Genomic DNA, 24,529 nt, shown 5'->3' on the forward strand with positions numbered 1-24,529 from the left:
ACTGTCAGTCAGGTTGCTCACGTGACATCTACGTCATCAAGCTCAGTTTGAGCCTGCGCAGAACGCTTGGCTATCAGGAAGTGAGTGCCCATGTTCGGCTTCAACTCTCTCCGTTGAAATCAACGAGGTCGCTGTGTCCATTTCTTTTACTGTCTTATGAGAGAGATTCAGAAGCAGCGTCAGACGAACCGTGGACAAGTGTTAAATGTGAATCTGCTGTTGTAGGCCTAACACTTGAGTTAAGTGATGACAACAATTCCAAGTACAGATGCATCAATATCGTCAATAAGTTATTTTTCCCCCCATACTTTAATTTAAAAAGTAAATCTTTAATATATTCTAGATTCATTACATAAAAAGTTAAATATTTCAAGCCTTTTATTGTTTTAATCATGATGATGGGCTTACAGCTCATGGAAATCAAAACTCCAGTACGCCTATCTCAAAATGTATTAGAATTTTAGAACAAAGAATTGTTTATACGACCTGACAAGATCTCTAATCAGCTAATCAACTCAAAACACCTGCAAAGGTTTCCTGAAATTCAATCTGTCAGTTTTGTTCTGGTGGTGCAGCACAATGACCTTTTCCACAATATTACATTTTTTTGAGATGCACCTGTAATAATGTAATAAACATATTAGTATTTACATAATTAAAGGAATTGTTATGGTGAACAGTGATAATGAATAAATGGTAGCAGCAGAGTATTGCTAATTAAATGAATATCACTGTCCACAATTTTATATGCAAGCTTTTTGGGCAACGCATCATTAATTTACTGTAACATATTGCACAATATCATCAATATTTAATGCAGCAATTCTGAACAAAAAGTATACATATTTAATAATAAGACACTTAAATTATTCTCAGCGAGTTATGGTGGCGTTTTGGCCCCAGTCTAAAAGGGCTGCTATATAAGTTTTACACGCCACCAGATACCACTGTGTTTTACCTATTTAGGCAAACTTAAAAATAGTCAGATAATGGTTGCCTCTTTTTAGTTGCCAGGGGTGAAAATGAGTCATCCTTAACATTTTTGGTGTTTTGGATTCACTACAGCTGGAGAACAATTACATACAAAATAGGTTGTAGGCTCTACTCTGTGATTTTTTTTTTTTACTGAGTAGGCCTAACTATCATAATTTTCCCAGGTAGTGTATAGATTTTTAGGCTTTCTAATATCTCAAACAGCCTGAAAAATAGTGCATTTAGCTGACGTAAATGGGGAAAAAATCTCCAAGGGAGTATGCCCCTGCCTGGACCGCCCCTAGGTTTGGGCTAAGCCCCGAATGTTTACATCGTCTGGCTCCGCCCCTGCTCGCGAGTGCATAGACAATTCGTGCGCAGCTGCGCATAGTCACGGTATTGGTTTAAGTTGAAGAAAATAGCCGTAGGGGAACTTAACCTTCTAGGTGTAAGGGTAGCAGTTTGAAACATAGCAGTTTGAACTCCACTTTATTATACCACACATCAGATCACTAACTCCAAAAACCCGCGACACTCCAGTACCAAATGAGCACGACCCATTCCTATCTACGGCAAGCCCCGAGGGGAAAAATAGATTGCATACACACATACAACGAGCGCCAGTACATCATTACCGGTATTATAGTAACAGACTTTGTTGGATTCTGTCATGTAGTACAATCCAACAAAGTCTGTTACAATAATAATAATAAAAAGGTTTTGAGGACAGTTGCACTGTATTGAGACAGTTGAGAAATAATATTTTTACAGTTTTCAACAATAATTGTCATTGTTGAACCCTTGCTCTTATTATATTTCTGATTTCTTAGTTTTGTCATTATTTTAGCAAATAATTTATTTTATATGTTTTGAGACAGTTTGTTTTAAGAAGTTTCAAAGAGTTAGTAAAAGAGTAAAGTAAAAGTAAAAGGGTACATTATTAGATGTTGCAACTGTAATTCCTCACCATCAGCATTAACAAGTGCATGTTTTTTTACTCACTAATTTATTTACAGAGTATTTTTCTAATATATTGCGGTGAATATGTGGAAACTGTATCAATTACAGTTAGGGTGGCCACCCGTCCCGCGTAGCGCGTGCGCGCACAGCGTTTGAAGCCCAATTCATGCGTCCCGCAAATTGAGACCGTGTCACGCATAATCAATGCTTGCTCAAAAAAAAAGTCGGTCGCTCTATATCCTCGAGCCCCAGGCACCCAAACGAACATTACTTGACAGTTCAGCACGCTACTGTTGCCACACCCACGTGACCTCAGTTGAATTGCTGACTAGGTTGTTGTCAACTTTTTCATTGTTGTCATGACAGCGCAGTGACTTCTCGTTCCGTGAACCTCTGGAGTTGTGAGTTAAGAATTTTTTTTAAACTGTTCCTGTGGTGTTGAGCAACTACAATAGGTAGTTTGCAGTCACGTGACTGTGTTGACGCGCGAAATTCAGATGGAGGGCAGGAAGTGAAGAACGCAATGGACGTGATGGAGGAAAGTCCGTACTGTACTACTTTAGACGCTATTACAAGAGAAATATATAAACAAAAAATCTAAACATATGTTGGACGTGATCCATACGTTATGAAGAGGACCGATTTTCAACTGAATTGAAAGATTTGCCTGCCACTGAGGCGGTAGATATCAGCAACTACCTCGTCTCACAGACATACTTTGACTTTACAAAGTTCAAAAACTGGTACGTTACACAAACAGACACATAAGCTGTATTAACTCAGCTTTGACGAAGTGATCACTGACACACACGGGCATTTTCCAATTCGGCTCCTCCCGACCGGCAATTTTTCCGATGTTTTTCTGTCAATTTCTTGTATTTTCCCCCCTTATGAACAACAAATTTTGACACACGATAAAAACTCCTCGAGGTTTGATCGATTTGAGCAACCATAAACGACGCAAAACATAGGCATTTTGAGTTTGTTATAGTGAGTCCTAAATATAGAAAATCACTTCCTGCCCTCCATCTGTATGTATCGCTATGGCAACGCAGTGACGTGACGTCATGTGAAAACAAGCTATTCCTGTTAATCCTATAATTTTATATTATTATTTATTTAAGGTGAATAAATTGTAATGAAAAATAAATAAAATTAAATAGCTAAAGTAAATCGTAAGTGGAAGTGCATCTGTCAATTCATTGAATGTTCAAAATATTATGAATCTTTATTTAGAAAAAAATACACATTGGTTGGCCTATTCATGAGCATACATCAGCAATTACACATGTTTAGGGGAATAGGGCATTATTAATATACCATGTAAGGTGGTATGTGCTAGAAATGGGTAAACCACTATCAGTGAGTCTGTCCGTGGGGTGGGGGCACCGCCGCGCCAGGCAGTGTCCCACATTGTCCCTCAGAAACATACCCCTTGTCCCACCTTGGGCTTATTAGCAGGTGGTCACCCTTATTACAGTGCATGTATGCAATGTTAGCCGAGCTCTAGCGTGAAGGATCTGATGTAACATAGGCCTATATGTTGGTAAACAAATATTTCCTCAAAGTTGTGAGAACGACAGATAATCTGCATTAATAGACACAGTTTTAGGTAATAGTGGCCCACAGCTGATCAGCAGAAGTTTTTCAGTAAGACAGTAATAATGTGAGTTAGCCAGTTAGCAGGAGACCTCCACAATACAAAACTCAAAACTAACACCATCTTTCAAGAGCAAGCGGTTTGTGAATCCTGCATTGAACTCCAAGATTTGAGAAGCAGTCGTCAGTAAAAGCAGACATGAAAATCACTCACCTTTCGGCGAAATTCGCCGTTTTGAAACCAAAATAGGTGACCGTGACCTACGTGAATCGTGTAGATTACTAGATTCGATGAGAAAATGTTAGAGAGGGAGAGGGGGGTATACTATATGAAGTCATACTATATTATGATGTGAGGGAGAAATTTAAGTCATTAAATTCAAGTTCACGAAAACGTTTCCCTCCACTGCGACTGTCATTCATTCTCCATTCAGCATCAAACAGCGCGTCGCGTTCGGTTACAACCTTTACAAACGGTTTGGTTTGTTATAAACGTCAGAGATGTAGTTATCACACTGTATACTTATGAACAATAAGTGTATAAATAAAAAATCATCTAGAATTATAGCCACGTTAATAAAGTTTGTAAGAAACCAAACCGTTTGTAAATCCGTCAAGATTTCAACGAGATAAGACTATTTGTGTTCGTGCTGATCACTCATCTTATATCAGGTACCACAGAGCCCGTCAGAAAGCTTGCCTGTGACAAGATGGCCGACGGTGATGATGATAGAGGCTCCGCCATAAGACATCTAGCCTTTATTATGGATATCTATAATTTAGCAGACGCTTTTATCCAAAGCGAATTACAGTTAAACTATTAATATAGGACAACAATATGCAAGTGCTATGACCCTTCCCAGTTTAATCTAATGCAGTACATGTAGGCATACTTCCCCAATAAGGTGTGTGTTTGGTCTTTTAGTATTAGTCCATTAAGCGTTTTGTCCCGACGGAAGGGGAATCCTTGAGTATGATGAGAAATTGAGGGAAACCGATTATAATCCCGTTCATGGTAGAGAAAGCTGCAACATGTAAGGCAACAGGGAAAGTAACAATGAAGATAATGAATGAAACAAACACAGCTTGTGTGCCTTTATCATCTTTTCTGCATATATACTGACCCAGATAATCATCACAAAAACTTAATGCATACTCAATTGCTGTAAATGAGTTTTTATGAATGAATGGCTTGCTCTAACTGTTGCTCGGTCTTCGTCAACAACACGCGCTTGCACCCCCGGCTGGTGAGATTAACTAACAGCAGATGGAGATTATGCTACATTGTAATCTACTGCTTTTCCTGCAGTTACTGCAGTGGTTGGCAAATTTTTTCGGTCATTCACCACTTTGGACAAGGGAGAATTTTCAAACCCCACCTGCCCCCATCGCCCCAACACAATGCTAATGAAATACGCAACAAGCTTAAAATGTTCCAATTTATTGAAGTAACAAGTAGAATCAGTATAGTAACAAGTTGTCTAAATACAAACTGACTATCTACATCAAATAACAGCAAGTTCATAAATAAAGAAAATAAAAGTGCAGCTGTGACAGTCAAAATAGGCTATACAGGATAATGAGTTTTATATTGCCGCACTCAAGCGCACGAGCGCACGCATAAAGCTTGCCACAAAGAACCGGCAAAAGTAATGGTTATGAATGTGTAAAAAATACCAAGGAGACATTTAATTGTTTATTAATAAACTGGTGTTTTCTGTGTCGCATGCAAAAATGAAGTTGCTGATGCGGACTCGCCATCAACGAATAAAGGTAAAGGCATATAAAGGAAAATTTCGTCCCGTTTGGCGCGCCCCACCTGTCACGTCTCTATTCCCCACCAGTGAGAATAGAGAACCATTCACACTTTGAGAACCGCTGAGTTACTGGATGTCAATGTTGAATTTACTGTCGAATTTGAACCACTGAATTTGTGGAAGCGAATTTGCAAAGCGAAATAAAATGGACCGAAAATTGCCTGTTGAATATTATAGGTTGTATTTTTAAACGGTTTGGATATTTTGGAAGTGAAATATGAAAGGTGTATATGGATTATTTCATTTGTAATATGAAAATGTGTTTCACAGCTTAAATAAGCTTTTTGTTAGTGAATGATGTTAGTGATCACTTACCAGTGTTCATGGTATATGATCTTAACTGTACATTATCTAAAACTGTACAAAGTGAATATTACCGTAGAGTCATAACTGACCAATTAATTACAGCACTGAAAAACGAGTTGGCAAGCCAAAACTGGGAATCCATTTATCAATTGTCCGATGTAAATGCAGCATTCAATACTTTTCTTGATATTTTTATTACACTTTATAATAAACACTGTCCCATCAAAAAATGCACAATAAGAAAACATATAAAAACACCCTGGATAACAAAAGGGCTTGCGAACTCGTGTAAAAAGAAAAATTTTCTATATAGGCAATTTTTTAGGTATAGAACTAGTGAAACTGAACAGAAGTATAAAACATATAAAAATAAATTAACTAGCATATTGAGAGCAAGTAGGAGAGAATATTATACTAATTTATTGATCAATAAGAAATATGATATTAAAGCAATTTGGAAAGTGTTGAACACCGTTATTGGCCGTGGTTCCATCAGCTCATGTTATCCGGAGTATTTTGTGGAAAATGACACAATCATACGAGACAAAACAATGATCGCGGATAGATTTAATTATTTTTTTGTCAATGTTGGACCTGATCTGGCGCATAAAATTCCATTCACTAATGAACATATTAAGGGACTAATTGATATAAATTCTAATACCATGTTCCTCACTCCAACCGATGAGAGGGAGGTTATGAAAGTAATCAGGGACTGCAAGAATAAAATATCCCAAGACATATATAATATCGATATGAGAATTGTTCGTAATGTTGCAGAAGAAATTATAAATCCATTCACATATATCTGTAACTTATCCTTTCAATTTGGTCATTTTTCCATCGCAAATGAAAACTGCTAAAGTCATACCAATTTTAAAGTTGGGGGATAAACATTACTTTAATAACTATCGGCCTGTTTCCCTCCTGCCACAGTTTTCCAAAATTTTAGAAAAATTATTTGACAAAAGACTTCGAAGCTTCATTGATAAACACCAATTACTATCCGATTGTCAATATGGGTTTAGGGAAAATAGAAGTACTTCACATGCATTAATTGACTTATTGGAAGAAATTACAGATGGTATTGAAAGAAATAAATTTGTTTTGGGGATCTTTATAGATCTCCAAAAGGCATTTGATACCATTGATCACCAGATTTTAGTAAAAAAGATGGAGGACTATGGCATAAGGGGAATAGCAAAAAAATGGTTAGAGAGCTATCTAGGCGAGAGGAGACAGATTGTTGAGATTGATCAATATAAATCAGGGTTTCTGGATATAACGTGTGGAGTGCCGCAGGGGTCAATACTGGGACCTACACTATTCCTAATGTATATTAATGAATTATGTAAAATAACAACGAAAATGAAATTTATCCTTTTTGCTGATGATACCAATATTATTTGTGCTGATGACAATTTGGAGCAACTTTTGGCCTCGGTAACTGTGGAATTGGTAAAGTTAAAAACCTGGTTTAATATTAATAAGCTGTCTTTGAATTTGAAAAAGACAAAAATTATGCTGTTTAGTAATCGTAAATGTAATATACCTGTTAAAATTGTTATTGACGATACACTAATAGAAAAGGTACAACAAAATACATTTTTGGGCATTATAATAGATGAGAAGATCTCTTGGAAACCCCATATCAGCTACCTGAGGACAAAAGTGGCTAAATGTGTTGGAATGATGAAAAGATCATGTCATTTACTGAACACTAAAGCTCGACTTCTACTGTACCATTCATTTATTATGCCTTATTTATATTATTGTGTTGAAATTTGGGGGAACTGTTACAAAACTCACTTACAGCCCTTGATCACTCTGCAGAAAAAGGCCATTAGGATTGTCTCTGGTGTTCATTATAGACATCATTCCAATCCATTGTTTGTAGAGCTGGAAGAGCTTAAATTGCAGGACGTGGTGAATCTTAAAACTGTTCAAATTATGTTTAGGGCATCTCAAAATTCTTTGCCTCCCAATGTTCAAAATTTATTTTGTGATAGAGATGCTCATCATAGTTACACATTAAGAGGCAATAAAAATAAACATTTGCCCAAGTTTAGAACCACTCTAAAATCTATGTGTATTTCAGTGCGAGGAGTGAAGCTCTGGAATGATTTGGTGGATGAATTAAAAACCTGTCCTAATATAATTCATTTTAAATATTTGTTTAAAAACAATGTTATAAGGAAATATGTAGAGGACAGAGAATGATGCCTTCAGCATGAAGCTAGTGGTGAGAGGGTGTAGAGGCAGAGAGTCTTTGGGCCAGTGTCTTTTGTAAGGGTGTGTGGTGTGTCTGCGTTGTTTTGTTTTGTTTGTCTTATTCCAATTGTATAGTAACAATTATTATTCTGTATGTACTGTACAGGAATACTTTTGCTCTTGAATTATTTTGTTTGTATATTGTTTTTGTATGGCATTTTGTGTTGAATGTGAGGGGGTTTGGAATCATATAAGCATTTGCTTCATCCACCTCCTTTTCAAACCATGCACTTGTATAATTTGTCTGTTATGTAGCCTGTTATGTTGATTTGTGAGAAAACTTGAATGCAGGTTTGAAATAAACATTTGAAATTGAAAAATTGAAAAAATATTCAACCATGTTGAATTTCAGAACAGCCTTAAAAATACAAAACATTAAAATGCAAGCAGGGTTAATGCAATGCCTTTTGTGCAATTCAACAGGCTTTTTTGTTTCAAAGAAATTTGGCATTATTTTACTTCCATATAAGTGAGTGTAACACTGGCCAGGGCAAGATTCTCATGTACAAGTAAATTGTTAACTAAGCAAATATATTTAGCATTATAATTGTTTAATGCATTGTGGCACTTAAATTAGTGTGGTATCTGTTCTACAATGTTTTTTGGGGGGATTTTGATTATGGATCACAATGTTAAATGTGTGGGTGAGAGTTTGGAAAGTCATTTGCGGGTGTATATTCCTAAGTGCCTGTGGCAGTAAGGACAGGCATGATGGGCATCTTGAAACCCCCTGACAAAGAATGGGATGAGGCAAAATCCACAAATGAGCCTGTAAAACATAATAAAGACAGATGCACAATAATAAATGTTAGGTGTATAAAATAAAATAGTATTCCACAGTTACCACACAATTTTTACGATAATTCACTTACCCAAGTAGAGTTAATAAGAGGCACGTGGCCCATGCAGCAGAACCAGGTTTATATTCCACTTCAGTGATGATGCTCTTATGGCAGTACTGGCACACAGTCACTGTTGGTGTGTCACCCAAAACAACAACCCTCTGTGGCTGCACCATTGTCACCTGAGGACCTACAGCCCTCGCCTCCTGCTGCATGAACACTTCAATGGTGAAAAAACGTGTGTAACAGTAAACACACAGTAAAAGTTCCACATTATTAACTTTTTATTAACACATTATTATTAACACGTCATTTACTGAAAGTTTTACTGAAATTTATTTATAATAATATATTTTTAATTAATATAAGAGAAAAGAAAATATGTTAAAAATCATGATTCATTCCCGTTCATTTCGTGTATTGCTTTAGGATACTGTAACTTAGACTATATTATATACTGCAAATTTTTGGAAAATGTCATCCAGGTATTTCATACATTCACAGAAAAATGTGGATACTGTTCACATTGTGCATATACAATACATATATAATAATGGTCTAAATTTAAGAGAAAAATGCTTGATTTACTGCACTTACTTTGTTCTTGTCTCACTATTGCTATTTGAGGTGGCACATTGAGGACAGGAAAAATGTCTGCCCTCCTATAAGGGGTTTGAAGAATCTTAGGAATCTCTTGAAAATTTTCTGTAAAGATAAAGAAAATGATTTTTCTGTACTTTTATTTATTATATAAAGACAATTTCTCAGCAACTGCATCTCTTACTTGTCTCCCTGTAGGCAGGTGGCGCTATAGCAGTGTCATATAAGGGTGTCAGTGTAGCTGGGATCTCCTCATAAAGATGGATGTCATCGTAATCGGGGGGTGGGGATGTGCAGCCAGCACGTCCAGGAATATCCATACTGAATTTAATGAGATGGTAATGAGATGGTAGGCCTATAAGCCTGAAGCGCCCTTCAGACAGGACGCGGATTGCGCTGCGCTGCGCTATGAAACCCATTTATTTCAATGGCTTGCGCCGCGCGAGGACGTCGACCAAAGCGCACGCACAGCGGAGCGCACCATTGGCGAGCTCGCGCGCAAGCTGCGGTCAAAGTTAAAAATATTTCAACTTTCGCCGCTACGCTCGGTGACGATTACCCCCGCGACCAGTAGAAACGGGGCATCCAAACAGACGCAGAAAGCAAAATGGATGAACTGGTACTGTGTCAGAATTTCTGGACCTATACAATACTATTCCCCAAACTGTTCTTTTCCCGGACCTCTTCTTCCTTGCTGCTCTCTTTTTTCTTCTTACTAGCAGGGCTAGTGCTATCGCTCGCTTCTTAGCATGGGACAGATATATATTTTGACGGAAGGGAGGAACAACAATCAAATAACTAGACGTATTGAACTCCCGCTAAAAGTTTTGAAAACTACTATTTTGCTCTGGCCAGCGAGGCGCAAATCGTTTTGTATCTGAATGGGCTACGCTGAGGCCACCGCAGCGCTTTTTGCGTCCTGTCTGAAATGGCCATAAGTCATCGAGTTTTTAAATGAAAATATGATAGAATAAAATCGGTGTACATTACCTTCCTTCTTTTAGAAATACTCAAATCTAGTAAATACCATCAGATATGTTCTGATTTAGTCATAACAAAAAAGTCTAATCAAAATAATCTATCAGTAGAAAAATAAAATGCACTGTCTTTCTTACCAGCAGTGCTCAGAGCTGAGGAAAGTGGTAACCTATTTTAATTGCAATAGATTAATGCTTCTACACCGAAGCAAGTTCAGTTCAAAGTAGAACAAAGCCAAGCATGTTGAGAATAACCTGGTTGAATCAGCTCTACTATATCAATATGAGTTGTCCTGACGTCAGTACACTTGTAAATACATTAACATGACGCATTATGAACGTCACAGAACGCCCCCTCCCGGAAAGGCACGACCTCGCATCGATGGTACGAATGAAAGAGGAGGCTTTCATGATGTGATCAGGGAGAGGGACAAACAAATAAGTCCAGGGTGGTGCAGGTGGAGGAGTGATCCAGTGGGTGGCCACGAGCAGGAAAAGGCAGATGGCAATCCAGGCCACAGCCAGGATGGTGTCCCACGGCGTATTTGATGTAGGGAAGAGCCAAGGTGGTAAGGGTCTCAACTGATGCTGGAGACAGAGCCACAGCGACTACCCGCCAAGGTGGAAGCAGGGCACTGGAGCGCTGAGGTGGAACTAGTCTCAGCCTTAGACGTCATGCCCACGGACCGTTGCCTGAACGTCTGATGCATTTGGCACACTTTTCTGGAAACACTTCAGGAGTTTTGATGTCATGATTTGATTGGTTGAATTCTACAGGATGTCCGGGACAGGTATATGTCGCGTTCTTTATCGATCCACCTGGAAACAAATGCCGTGACACCAAAACCCCTCATGGAAGAAGAAAAGCCATTGTGTTTATAACTGTGACAATGAGCGTTTACCAGGTTCAACTTAACTCTGGATTTACAAATGTATGTGAAGTTTGCAGCTGCATTGTTGCAGTAAACTTGACTTTCGCGACATCCTTGAATAAATAATTTAAAAGATACATGCCGGTCTGTTATTGTAGGGACATAGACATTGTGTTGTCACAGCCCTAAACATGACGCGGAACAAAACAAACTGTGATTGGTTGCGTTACATGTCAGTCAAACGTCCTCTTGGGTGGTCCTTGACCAAGAAAAACTGCGATAGAGTCCAGACCAATCTACCGTCAGTCTGAAGGTCTGGCTATGCGAGACTAAGGTGGAACTGGAGCGACCGAGGGCAGAGGTGGAGTCTGAGGGAAGGCAGAGCCAAACAGATCCGTTGGGGTGGAGGGGCAGAGCGGAGTGGACGATCCGCAAGTCCGTGGTGATGTGCTGGCGACATCCGACCTAGGCCGAGCCGATGTTTCGAGGGAGCCCGGTGGAGCCGAACGCTCGATGATCCCTGCTGGAGCCGAGGGAGGAAGGAGTGAAGGCAGAGGAGTCAGGGCGATGGGCCAAGGTTGAGTGACAGGATCAGAGGCTGGAGACGGAGCCATGGGATCCCCATGCCCAGGAGGTGCTGGCTTCACTGAAGGCACGGGGTGGATCCGCGCCACTGAGATTAGGCTGAGGAGGAACAGAGGGGCTGATGGGACACAGCGAAGAAAAGGTAGCCGGACTGGTTGAGGGCTGGAAAATAGGCCGAGAAGGGACAGAGGGAATGAAGAGGGAAAACAATGAGTTGTGGGCAAGCGATTGGAAACCAGGTGGGAGAGGGAGGCTGGTAGGGGCTAGCAGGTTTGAAGATGAAGATGAAGATTCAGGTGGGATCAAAGGGGGGTAGGCAATCCTCCTCTCCAAATACAAAACAACTGTCAATTAAAGTCAATAGAAACTTATTCTCAGGGGTGGGAGGGCTCCTATTCATCCACTTCAACTCCACAAAAACTGCCGCAGTGACAGATGGCGCTGCCGGCTCAGGTTCCGGGGCGATGTTCCTCTTAGTCACTCTTGATTGGGCAGTCTCTCCCATTGAAGCACAGTCTGGCCCTCTGTCTGCGGTGGGCACAGGCTGCTGCTCCGCGCAGCTGGGTGGTTTCTGGCTGGGCTCTGGGTTGGGAGTGGGGCTGGTGTCGTCATCAGCAGGGATGACTTAGAAAGAGGATTCACATGATGCCAGGACCCTCTCTACATAGCGAAGCTCCTTCGAGGTCCCCAGAGAACTTTGACTTCGTGTCGATGTTAAGTCCCGCTTAGAGTACTACACAAAGGCAGTCGTCTGAGTAGTGAGAATGGTAGGCGATGTCTAAAAAAAAAAATTGTTGAGACAAAGCTGGCGAACAGATGGAATGTCCAAAACGACGGGGGGATATTTCAAAAGTAAAAAAAAAAAGAGAACATATACAAAAGCTAAAAAGTTTCCCGCAATATAACTCACTTTATCTGTCAGGTATTCTGTCACAACTTGGTGACACAACTTGGTAGTGATATATTAAATGCACGACGGGGAAGGTGAAAGTTCAAAGCAGTCTTTAATAATCCAGACAATACCAGACAACCAAGGAATGAAACTTATACACAGGATAATGAGGGGAACACAGCTGAACAAGATGACAAAATCAAATGGGGGTAACGCTTTATTTCAATAGTCCACTTTTGACATCCTACTAACTATAAGTAACTTTGCAGTTACATGTCAACTAACTATCATTAGAGTATTAGTAGACTGTCTGCTTAATATCTGCCAACACTTTATTTTGTTGGTCCCCCAAAAGATATTCTTTAAGTAACTCAGCAACTACAAGTCCACTTGTTCTCCTAACCTGAACCCTAACACCTAACCATAACCTAACAGTCTACTAACTGTCTACTACAGCCTACTAATACTCTAATGAGAGTTAGTTGACATGTAGTTGAAAAGTTACTTATATAGTTGAATGTCAAAAGTGACTATCGAAATAAAGTGTAATTCCACATGTATTTTTTTTTTCTAAGCCTGATGTTGCAATCTCAGTTGTGAACTTGGCTGAAAAAACAAACTAAGGCACATGACATTCAGACCTTATTTATCATGTTGGTATTGAAGCGTGTCTTTCTACCAAACATTTACACATTTGATCACATAATGTATGTAAACTTATAGGGAAATTGGGAATGTTTACCTGTCTTTTTAGAAATGTTCCTTCATACATGAATTATGTTTCATACGAGTTACCCTGGCCCAGAAAAAATAACACCGGTCACCTCATGCCATTTTAATCATACTTTGTGTTATACCTTACTTCAAAATGCTTAACTTGTATCATACATTAAGAGTGAATTAACTTTAAACAGATGTATATAGCTAAATTATTCTTACCTGCGTGTTGATACTTTGTAGAAAACCTTCCTTCTGACATCACTGCCTGACTCACTCTACCTGTTTACTGGTTATCTGTGCATTCCGTTGCAATGAAGAGGAATGTGCCTTAGGGTGAGTTAAAGCGTTAGTTAACCCAAAAATGAAAATTCTGTCATTAATGACTCACCCTCATGACGTTCCAAACCCGTAAGACTTCTCATCTCCAGAACACAAATGAAGATCTTTTAAATGAAATCTGAGAGCTTTCTGTCCCTCCATTGACAGCCTATACAACTAGAACTTTCAAGCCCCAGAAAGGTAAAGACATCATTGAAATTATCAATGTGACTCCAGTGGTTTAAACTCATTTTATGAAGCGATGCGGGAGCTTTATTAAGAGAGCTTTTAAACATAATTTACCACTTTATTTACAATAGCTATATTAACCTCCAAAGCACATTCACGCAACAATGTCTGCTCTCCTACAACACGGATGCATTGTATGCGTCATGGTGCTCCCTTGAAAGCATGAATATACCTTGCTCTAGCTGTGTTGCTTGTGAAATTAATATTTACACAAACATGGATGTTGTATCATAATTGTGGCCAAGGGATATTAATTAATGAATTCATTATTTACTGTGAAAAAAGGCCATGTCATCAACAAATACACTAAAAAATCAGGGTGAAACTCACCGTGTTCATGTTACACCACAAAATCAAAAGATTAAAAAGATGTAACGTTAATTGCATTTCCCATTATTCTCAATGGTGACTAGATTCTCTTAGCAGTTCAGTAATGTGTATCGTATTACATTAAAACATAAAAATACTGTAATACAATGATGTGTAACATTTAATTCTGCATACTTTATATAGTAAAACATACCACCATGGTATAGTGATAAAACCATTTTTGCCATTACAGTAATGATTTCTTCAACATAAAATGTTATTAATTGTCATTTTAAAAACTTAATTTCCTTAATAATAGTCTCTCTCTCTCTCTCTCTCTCTCTCTCTCTCTCTCTCTCTCTCTCTCTCTCTCTCTCTTTTAAAGAGGCTTCAATAATCAGTCATGGTTTTGACAATTCTGTGAGATTCCCCAATATAATTTTCTGAAGCCACTTGTTTCCTTTCCTGTGAGTGTATTTTGGTTGCTCTGTTCCTTAGTGTTTGATATATTAAAACCAAATTCTCCAGTCTTTTGGTAAATCCCTCCTGTGATTTTATATATAAATCAGAGATTTATTTTCTCTGTTTGATGAATTTTGCTTTTTGTTGTCCTTATTTTTTCCTTTTGAAGGTTTGGGATGTTTTTGATTTTGGGAAATACTAATTTACACTTTGTTTCTAAACTCTCTTTCGGCTTTTTTCAGTTTGGAATTACTTTCTGGACTAATTAAAGAGACATTAAGTGTATTCCCTGTTTGAGCTCTCGTTGCTGCAACTGTTCTCCACCTTCTACATTTACCCCTCACAACCTAGTTCTAACATCTGTCCTTACAATACTGACAATAGTAGTGTCTAACTGATCCCACACCACAGAAATAACTTATAGACCATCAGGACCATGAATAGAACCTTTACATGTTAAGTTATTTTTATTAAATTTAGTCAGGTATGTAGTTTGTTGAAATGGTCCAGTGCAGAGAAAATGACATTAATCTGATAAAACACATTTGGCTCCTGTTCCATAAATCTCACACTGATCTGGTTCAGTACAAAGGATTTGATGTATGCCTTGTTTTTACAGCTCATCTTTACTTGTTTCATTGGTAGATTTTGGTGACTCTTCTATCGATTCATCCGATACCTGAAAAGCAGAAAGAAACACACCAACTATATTACTCAAATCAAAAAGTTTTTTGTTTTTTGCACCTAATATCAGGCTAAATAATCAATCCAACTGTTGGCCTTTGACTGACCTCATCTTCATCATCATCATCATCATTGTCCTCATCCTTATCTTTGCTCTCTTCTTCTGGTAACACTCCTCCATTATCCAGGAACTTTGAGAATGTTTCCAAATCTCTATTTCCATCATAGTCAACAATCTGATTTAAAAAAGTATTTTAAATGCATTTTTCAGTTTTCAGTACTGCCATTCTCACTCTTAGTTACACATAATAACATAAGAAAAAAACAACATAGGCCTACTATCATTTTATGTCCGTTTGCAATATATACCCGTTAAATATTACCCTTTTTTTTGGGCGGCATAAATTGAAACGTATAAATTTAAATTTACTGTCAAACAAATGTACAGAACTAAAAAATATATATTTTATACATAATATATATTTTACAAAAATATTTGGACTCAAACGGGCATTTACACAGCACAGTTTTTAACTAAAAATGGAAAACTTTTTTTGCGTTTTAGCCATTCATTTATACAACAAACGCGTTTTGAAAACCGGTTTCAGAGTGCAAGTATTTTAAAATTATACTGTTATCGTCTCTTTGTAAATGTTTCTTTGCGAAGAGTCATCGCCAACTACTGGCCTGGCATATGGAGTTAATTTGCGCCATAATTAAACAATCAAATCCAGCATTTTGCAAACAAGCACGATCTGCTTTGCAAAGGAAAACTCGACTCGCAAACTAACAGAAAGCAATGTGCAAGTGAAAAGGTCAATTTGAGCGAAAATGCAGTGGAGTAACACATATGCATTGTGTTTTGCAAATATAAATAAATGAGCCTAGATAATGTTTCACAATTAAATACAAATTGCATGTAACCTTTGAACATATACCAAATCTAGTGCATAAAAATGCATATCTGTCTGTTATTGTGAGACACTTGGCTTTTTATGAGATCTCTCAGCTCGATTTTTCTCACAATTGCGTCCAGGTAGATTTTCTCACAAATGTGTTCAGGCAGATTTTCTCACAAATGCAGTTGAGCAACTTCTTCTAAAACAGTAGATGGCGCTAAACTAGGGGATTCATTTAGCGCTAGTCTCCCGGGAGAAGCACTGACTCCTACAGCTGAGGAAAATGAGAGGTGAACAGGTTAGTTTCTATCTTTATCTATAATTAAACATTTTGCAAAAGAAAAACTCAAAAAGGTTATTACATATGTAGACCGAAATCCACATTAGCACTTAATAGCACTCTTTCTGGGATAGGGGAATCTATAAGCTGAAAGCTCTGCCATCATATGTTGCTTTTTACATTTTTCCTATCGGACGCGTACGAAATGACTAAATTAGTGATTGTCTACACTGAACGAGTCTATTTCTTCCGTTCTCCATAAATTAATGAGAATAATTCATTTAATTGAAAGGAGGGTCCCATTTTGTTAACATTTGTAAATAAAAAAATTGAAAAAAGCAACATATGATGGCAGAGCTTTCAGCTTATAGATTCCTCTATCCAAGAGAGAGTGCTACTAAGTGCTAATGTGGATTTCTGTCTAGATATGTAATAACATTTTGCAAAGAGAGAGAGCGAAGTGCTACTAAGTGCTAATGTGGATTTCTAATGTGGATCTAGATATGTAATAACATTTAGCAAAGAAAACCTCAAAAAAGTAAATTATATATGCAGTAAGAAAACTCACCTGTTCACCGCTCATTTTCCTCATCTGTATGCAAAGGCAAGCACGCGTTTCTAATCAGTGCTTCTCCTGGGAGACTAGCGCTAAATTAATCCCCTAGTTTAGCGCCATCTACTGTTTTAGAAGACGAAGTTGCTCAACTGCATTTGTGAGAAAATCTACCTGGACGCATTTGTGAGAAAATCGAGCTGAAAGATCTCATTAAAAGCCAAGTGTCTCACAATAACAGACAGATATGCATTTGTATGCACTCGATTTGGTATTTGTTCAAAGGTTACATGCAATTTGTAGGATGGTTTGTATTTATTTGTGAAATATTATCTAGGCTCATTTATTTATATGTGCAAAACACAATGCATATGTGCAGGGGCGGAGTGGGGATGGGGGTGGGGACGGGGTATGGGGACTGGTTAGATTGATAGATTTCACATCTATGGTTAGATTGATTTGTTTAGATCCAGTGAAGTCGTGTCCCATCAGTTTTTTAAACATTAAGGCACGGATGTAGCCTACCTAATAAATAAAACATCAGTTGACTAGCAGAGCATTCATTTAGTTCGCTATTAAATAAGAGATCTAGTGCTAAAATGTGTTGTTTTTAAACTCAAGCTGAGCGCTTGTTGCTGCTGCTATCTGTTGCATGGATATTGTTGTGCCTCGCGCAGTCTTCAATCGGACGCGCTCTTCAAACTATCGCCGTTGTGGAGACTCTATTCATTCCGGTGAAATCACAAAATAAAATGCACACAAAACGTGTCCCTGCTTGATATAGACTGTAACCACTGATGAACATATTCAGTTATGATGAGAGAAAAAAAACCTATACGAATGCGGATTAGAACCCGTAACCTCTGACGCACTTGGCAGAAGATCTAAGGCCAGCGGCCGCACATCAGGCCGCCAGATGATGTTGATAAGAACTTGCTATGTATAACTATTATCAGACCAGTCCTCGCGGCCTCGAAACACTACCGGCCCACCGGGAAAAGTCACGACTCTCCCGATTGCCACTCCGCCCCTGTATATGTGTTACTCCACTGCATTTTCGCTCAAATTGACCTTTTCACTTGCACATTGCTTTCTGTTTGTTTGCGAGTCAAGTTTTCCTTTGCAAAGCAGATCGTGTTTGTTTGCAAAATGCTGGATTTGTTTGTTTAATTATGGCACAATAATAACTCCATACTGGCATGCATAGTACAGCGATTTTAGTCGTTTTCAAGGATCCGTGTGAACATGGATCATTTCGACAACTTTGTCAAAACTTTCCAGTTTTTAGTACATCGTTCATCGTTGTTGTATAAACATAGGCATACCCAAAATTGCTAGAAAAATCAAAGCCACATGTCTAACCAGGTTGTGTTCCAAATTTGAATTTGATATCACAAAAATTGAATACACTAAAAGGTTTTAAAATATCACCACCGTTTCAATGGTGATGCAGTCCAATTTCAAAACGGTTTTCACAGGATGAATTTTGAGTGTTTGTGAATGATAACTAATTTAGGATGATTACTAAAATATGTGGTAAAGACAATAAAAAGAGTGCCAAGTGTCCCACTACCAAAAACACTGATAGGTAACATGCTTTAGAGTGAGTGTGTTGTTGCGAACCTTCTTTTCAGTCCCAGCAGGAAAGTATTTAATGGTGGGAAATCCCTGTATAATGACATCTTCCACATCGTTTTCTGTGGCATCCATTTTTGCAATGATTATGTCCTCATGGTCTTTGTACTTCTCTCCCAACGCATCCCACACAGGAACCAGCTGCTGACAGTGACCACACCATGGAGCATCTGTGAGAATGACACAAATGATAAAGTCGGCTGAAACGGAAATTGCGATAGTCTTTTCTTCCCTGTTGTGATGTAATCCATATCTGAGTAAAACGACTTCTCAATCAAGAAAAGAAATGTAGGGTGGCACTTGATATTGTCTATGGCGAATTGATTGGATCGTTGGACTGTTGTGATTTGCTATTGGTCGTTCTCATGTGAGTGACAGGTTGTCCCACCCTCACGGCAGTAAACACGTCATCAAGGAAGAGAAGTCGTTGCAAGAAGGAGGGGAAGTTATTTTGTTTAAAAATGACGATGGCATGTGATTTAAAATAAATAAATAATGATGTGCAAGGATAAATAATTTCTAATGGAAATGGTCAAATTTGATTTCATGCTGAGTTTAATGCTATATACTATTAAATACTTGTATTTGAGCCTAAGAAGAACTAACTTGTGAAATTCCATTCAGATATAATATAAAAGTAATCCTTGTGCATGCTATTTGTTGGAAATAAAGCATAAAAATAAAAAATAAAAAAAACTTACAAAATTCCACAAAGACGTTCTTTGTCTCATCAAAAGCCACTTCGTTAAAGTTCTTCCCTACAAGAACTTTAACCGGATTCTTGTCCCAGTTCTCAGGAATTTCTTGAGTCTTCAAAAAGGGCTAGAATAAAATGCAGATTGTTTTTTAGTAGGCAGATTTAGAAACTTATTCAATATTACAATAATGCTGCATTACACACCTTCACAGTACCATCCAGAACACCCTGGCAAAATGTTCTCAGCGTGTCTTTGTCGATGGTTGATCCTTCCATTGCGTATGTCACCACTTTCTCAGTGTTGATCAGGCGAATAATAGGAGCATCATTTTTAGAGATACTGAAATACTTCAGCACATGATCCGTTTTGTCAGATGTAACATCTAACGTGATGAAAAGCACCTACGCACATACACACACACACACACACACACACAGACTGTGAGCATGACAACATTTGAAATGGCTCTCTGAAAATAAACAAATATGACTCTTGATTCTGTAAAGAAATCATGTGATGTTATATTTCACATTATATTCGTGTTTTTTCCTTATTTAGTTACAATTTAGTTATTTAGTTAAAAACCTTACTTTTTCCTTAAACTCACTGGCAACATCTCTAAAATCTTCCAGCAGTGCATTCTGGGATTCCACAGTTGTATTAATGAATAGGAGCATATGTTTACGGACCTTAGAGCTAAAAATTTGATCAGCATTCTGCAGAAAGATAATATAAATACAAAGAAAAAAAGTTTTAAAAAAGTTGGTTTGGTAACAAAAATAGTGATAATATCATAAATAATTTCATAAATAATTTTTGATTTATGCACAAATACAGTAGTTTATATATTTTTAGATAGATATATTAAAATTGTTTTTTGCAACTTTTTGTCCATTGGTCAGTTTTTCAAATTAATTTTAACGTGTTACCTCTTCATTAAATGGAATGACAAGTTTCATACTGTTAGAATGGATGAATGAAATCAGATCCCCTTTGTCTAGCTCTTCCTCAGAGAGTGGCATGTCTGCCCGCTTTTCATCAAACTGAAACATACACAAAAAGAAGGACATGCTGGGAGATAGTTGAACCAACAGTTGAACCGCCAAACTGAATTCATTTAATTAATTGCATTCTTTTTTTCTTTTTATTACACAAATCTGTGTTTTTAAATTAATCTTTTAAGTGAACAAATCGTACACTTTTATGTACTTTTAGATATTTAATGTACTGAAATCTCAAGTGTGTGGCTTTTACTGTCTTCAGCGACTGACTATAACATGAACCAATAGCTTTTGAGTGTGGGCAGAAAAGATGCATTTCATTGGTTGGACTAACTGAATGAACACGCCCCCTGATGTATTATGCCTGAACGAGACTCGGAGCAACACTGAATGAAGGTCTTGTCATCAGTTTGTCATGTAGATCAATCTTGGTCATAGAAAGGGGACTGTGTAAAAATGACAGATGACCATACATAATTAAAAAGGCATATGGTATTAAACATTCTTTTGTGAGTCTCTTATTAGGGCTCGAGCACTATTGGTGCAAGGAGGACCCTATTGGAATTGCTCTGTTTATTAGATTTGGAATCAAGCAAATTTTGATAAAAAGGATATTGAGGCTTGCTTCCGTCGACTCGTATTTTTAGCAAATTGGTTTGATTAATTATTAAATGACTCACACTTAACACACAAAAAGATTCAATTATTTCCGTTGACTTGTGTTTTTAGCGAATCGGTTAGATGTATTATTCAATGACACACATAACACACACAAAAAGATTCAATTGTTTCCGTTGACTTGTGTTTTTAGCAAATCGGTTAGATGTATTATTCAATGACTCACTCATAACACACAAAAAGATTCAATTGTTTCCGTTAACTTGTGTTTTTAGCAAATCGGTTAGATGTATTATTCAATGACACACAGAACACACACAAAAAGATTCAATTGTTTCCGTTGACTTGTGTTTTTAGCAAATCGGTTAGATGTATTATTCAATGACTCACTCATAACACACAAAAAGATTCAATTGTTTCCGTTAACTTGTGTTTTTAGCGAATCGGTTAGATGTATTATTCAATGACACACATAACACACACAAAAAGATTCAATTGTTTCCGTTGACTTGTGTTTTTAGCAAATCGGTTAGATGTATTATTTAATGACTCACTCATAACACACAAAAAGATTCAATTGTTTCCGTTAACTTGTGTTTTTAGCAAATCGGTTAGATGTATTATTCAATGACACACAGAACACACACAAAAAGATTCAATTGTTTCCGTTGACTTGTGTTTTTAGCAAATCGGTTAGATGTATTATTCAATGACTCACTCATAACACACAAAAAGATTCAATTATTTCCGTTGACTTGTGTTTTTAGCGAATCGGTTAGATGTATTATTCAATTACACACATAATACACAAAGAGATTCAATTGTTTCTGTTGACTTGTGTTTTTAGCAAATCGGTTAGATGTATTATTCAATGACACACATAACACACACAAAAAGATTCAATTGTTTCCGTTGACTTGTGTTTTTAGCAAATCGGTTAGATGTATTATTCAATGACTCACTCATAACACACAAAAAGATTCAATTGTTTCCGTTAACTTGTGTTTTTAGCAAATCGGTTAGATGTATTATTCAATGACACACAGAACACACACAAAAAGATTCAATTGTTTCCGTTGACTTGTGTTTTTAGCAAATCGGTTAGATGTATTATTCAATGACTCACTCATAACACACAAAAAGATTCAATTGTTTCCGTTAACTTGTGTTTTTAGCGAATCGGTTAGATGTATTATTCAATGACACACATAACACACACAAAAAGATTCAATTGTTTCTGTTGACTTGTGTTTTTAGCGAATCGGTTAGATGTATTATTCAATGACACACATAATACACACAAAAAGATTCAATTGTTTCTGTTGACTTGTGTTTTTAGCAAATCGGTTAGATGAATTATTCAATGACTCACTCATAACACACAAAAAGATTCAATTGTAATGTTACCTGGAGAATAAATCATTGAATGAATCTTTTTTAGACAACAAATTTAAAAGTTTTGAATCACTGGGATGAATTAAAATACACACCAATAGTAGTTAATTTACCAATCACAAAATGTAGTGCTATAGGAGCATGGGATTACCTTCTTGAAGAGCACCATTGAGTCACTCTTTACATTATACTTCTTAAAGAGCTCTGGGTTGCTTGTGATGCCAAAGATAAAGTCCACTGCTATTAAAGTTACATCATAGAATGTCTTTGCCTTATCTTCTTCCAAATCCTTGGATAGACAGAGAGAGTAAATTCAATTACATTTAAAACAATTCTAATAAATCTGATAAATCGTTTGTTGTGAAGAGAGAGTGTCATGATCTGTTTTTTATACAGTATTCTGCACTCTTGTTATAAGGAATTGTCGGATCGTAAAAGTCAGTTACTTTATGCAAACAAAAGATAATTTACCTGGAAGAATCCAACCACAACCACCTCATTTGCATCCAGCAGAGCCTCTGCACTCTTCAAATCATTGAGAACAATAGCACTGGGGCCTGTGTGCCTCTCCAGCCACATCGTGATCCCTTTTACAGTTCGCTTTCCTTTTCAAATCATATAATAATGCCTATAAGCTTCTGCACACTGTATGAAAATAAAATCATGCATGCAAACACACTAAACGAACAAATACATTACCAGAAAAATCTGTGACATTTTGCCTGTTGCCATCTTTGAAGAATTTAAGTGTGGGAAAACTCCCCACACCAAACTCGTTGGCAAGTTCTTTCTCTTCAGCTGCATCCACTTTAGCCAGCCGTACATCAGATGACCCATTTTTCAGCAGTCCAGCCACTTCGGCATAAATGGGCTCCAGACTGCGGCAGTGACCACACCATGGAGCATCTTTTTATGTTTTGAAAGAAAGTGCAAGGTTGATACCAACATCTACCTTCATATAAAGCACACCGGGTCTATAATGCTGTAGGGTTTTGAGTCATGTAATTTTCAGATGTAAAAAAGTTTTTGTTTTCTATTTCAAATAAATGCCGTTCTTTTGAGCGATTTATTCATCAAAGAATTACTGTTCTTACTGTGTTTTTGATCAAATAAATGCAGCCTTAGTGAGCATAAGAAAATTCTTTCAAAAACATTACAAAGTCTTACCGGACCCAAATTTTTGAACGGCGGTGAATACTTTAGGCCTATATGCTGAAATTGTTAAAGAAATATTACAAGAGTATAAAGTGCGACAACTAGACCATTTTAGCTTTGCATGTTAGTTATGTGCTAGTAGTTACGTTACAAATTGCATTTGCATAAATGTAACAATTGACAAGTACATAGTTTTTCGCCTACTTCGATATTTTACTGCAATGAAAGTAGCACAATACACTATAATACAGTGTTGTAAAATTCGCATAAAAGGTCAGCCTTTCAAGGGTGGGAGAAATAACAGGTGCGCTCCTGATGGATGATGTGTCAAACAAACGTTAGCAATCCTTGAACTTTTCTTGTGGTGCTCATGGATAGGATACTTGAAATGCATCCAACTAAATCTTTTTAAGTGAAAGGGACACTTTTTTCCTGCTCATTTTGAACACAAATTGCAGTTAAAATCCCTTCATGCATGGCCACATGTTTTCTTGCATTGATAAGATCAGTACATTAATCAGTCAGATTCATAGGGAAAGTCATACTTACAAAATTCCACTAGCAGGAACTTGTTCTCACTGAGAGCTCTGTCGAAATTGACACTATGAAGGACCAAAACGTCTTTCTCTTCTGTAATTTCATCTGTTTTTTCTTGTTTCTCTGGCTCTGCATCATTTTCAGTGTCTTTCTGAACTTTTTCTTCACCGTTGTTTTCTTTTTCTTCAACGTTGTCCTCAGTCTTTCCATCCTCTGCCCTCACACACAGGCCGCAGAGCAAGAGGGTGAAACCCAGAATGTGTAGAAGTCTCATGGTCAGTCAGTTCAGCGGACCTGTAGTAAAAGTGCTGAAATGAGCTGTA

General features: G+C 37.5%; 2 protein-coding genes and 1 long non-coding RNA gene across 5 annotated transcripts; 1 reads left to right on the forward strand and 2 right to left on the reverse strand.

Moving 5' to 3' along the window:
* Positions 1 to 4,956: 4,956 nt before the first annotated feature.
* On the reverse strand, positions 4,957 to 13,821 carry LOC143714186 (lipopolysaccharide-induced tumor necrosis factor-alpha factor homolog). 2 transcript variants are annotated; one of them, XM_077205250.1, is made up of 6 exons: positions 13,633 to 13,709; positions 13,436 to 13,489; positions 9,552 to 9,688; positions 9,365 to 9,472; positions 8,798 to 8,987; positions 4,957 to 8,694 (listed from the first exon to the last, which is right to left on the reverse strand). In XM_077205250.1, the coding sequence occupies exons 3-6, from the start codon at positions 9,685 to 9,687 to the stop codon at positions 8,586 to 8,588; spliced, it is 543 nt and encodes a 180-aa protein (XP_077061365.1). In that variant the 5' UTR covers position 9,688; positions 13,436 to 13,489; positions 13,633 to 13,709; the 3' UTR covers positions 4,957 to 8,585. The 2 variants fall into 2 exon arrangements, with proteins under 2 accessions (XP_077061365.1, XP_077061366.1); XM_077205251.1 differs by lacking the exon at positions 13,436 to 13,489 and having other exon boundaries at positions 13,633 to 13,821.
* On the forward strand, positions 10,690 to 18,972 carry LOC143714187 (uncharacterized). 2 transcript variants are annotated; one of them, XR_013195415.1, is made up of 3 exons: positions 13,663 to 13,746; positions 13,842 to 13,932; positions 18,937 to 18,972. It is a non-coding gene; the product is annotated as an uncharacterized LOC143714187 (long non-coding RNA). The 2 variants fall into 2 exon arrangements; XR_013195414.1 differs by lacking the exons at positions 13,663 to 13,746; positions 13,842 to 13,932 and adding an exon at positions 10,690 to 12,021.
* Positions 15,200 to 24,529, reverse strand: pdia2 (protein disulfide isomerase family A, member 2). The gene is made up of 11 exons (XM_077205249.1): positions 24,219 to 24,529; positions 23,214 to 23,420; positions 22,986 to 23,119; positions 22,666 to 22,803; positions 20,430 to 20,543; positions 20,091 to 20,216; positions 19,704 to 19,901; positions 19,504 to 19,624; positions 18,791 to 18,972; positions 15,543 to 15,671; positions 15,200 to 15,430 (listed from the first exon to the last, which is right to left on the reverse strand). The coding sequence occupies exons 1-11, from the start codon at positions 24,478 to 24,480 to the stop codon at positions 15,365 to 15,367; spliced, it is 1,677 nt and encodes a 558-aa protein (XP_077061364.1). The 5' UTR covers positions 24,481 to 24,529; the 3' UTR covers positions 15,200 to 15,364.

Source organism: Siphateles boraxobius, unplaced genomic scaffold (genome assembly GCF_051911475.1).
Source record: "Siphateles boraxobius isolate OS27281-9 unplaced genomic scaffold, OSU_SipBor_1 53, whole genome shotgun sequence".
In the NCBI taxonomy this organism is placed as follows: domain Eukaryota; kingdom Metazoa; phylum Chordata; class Actinopteri; order Cypriniformes; family Leuciscidae; genus Siphateles; species Siphateles boraxobius.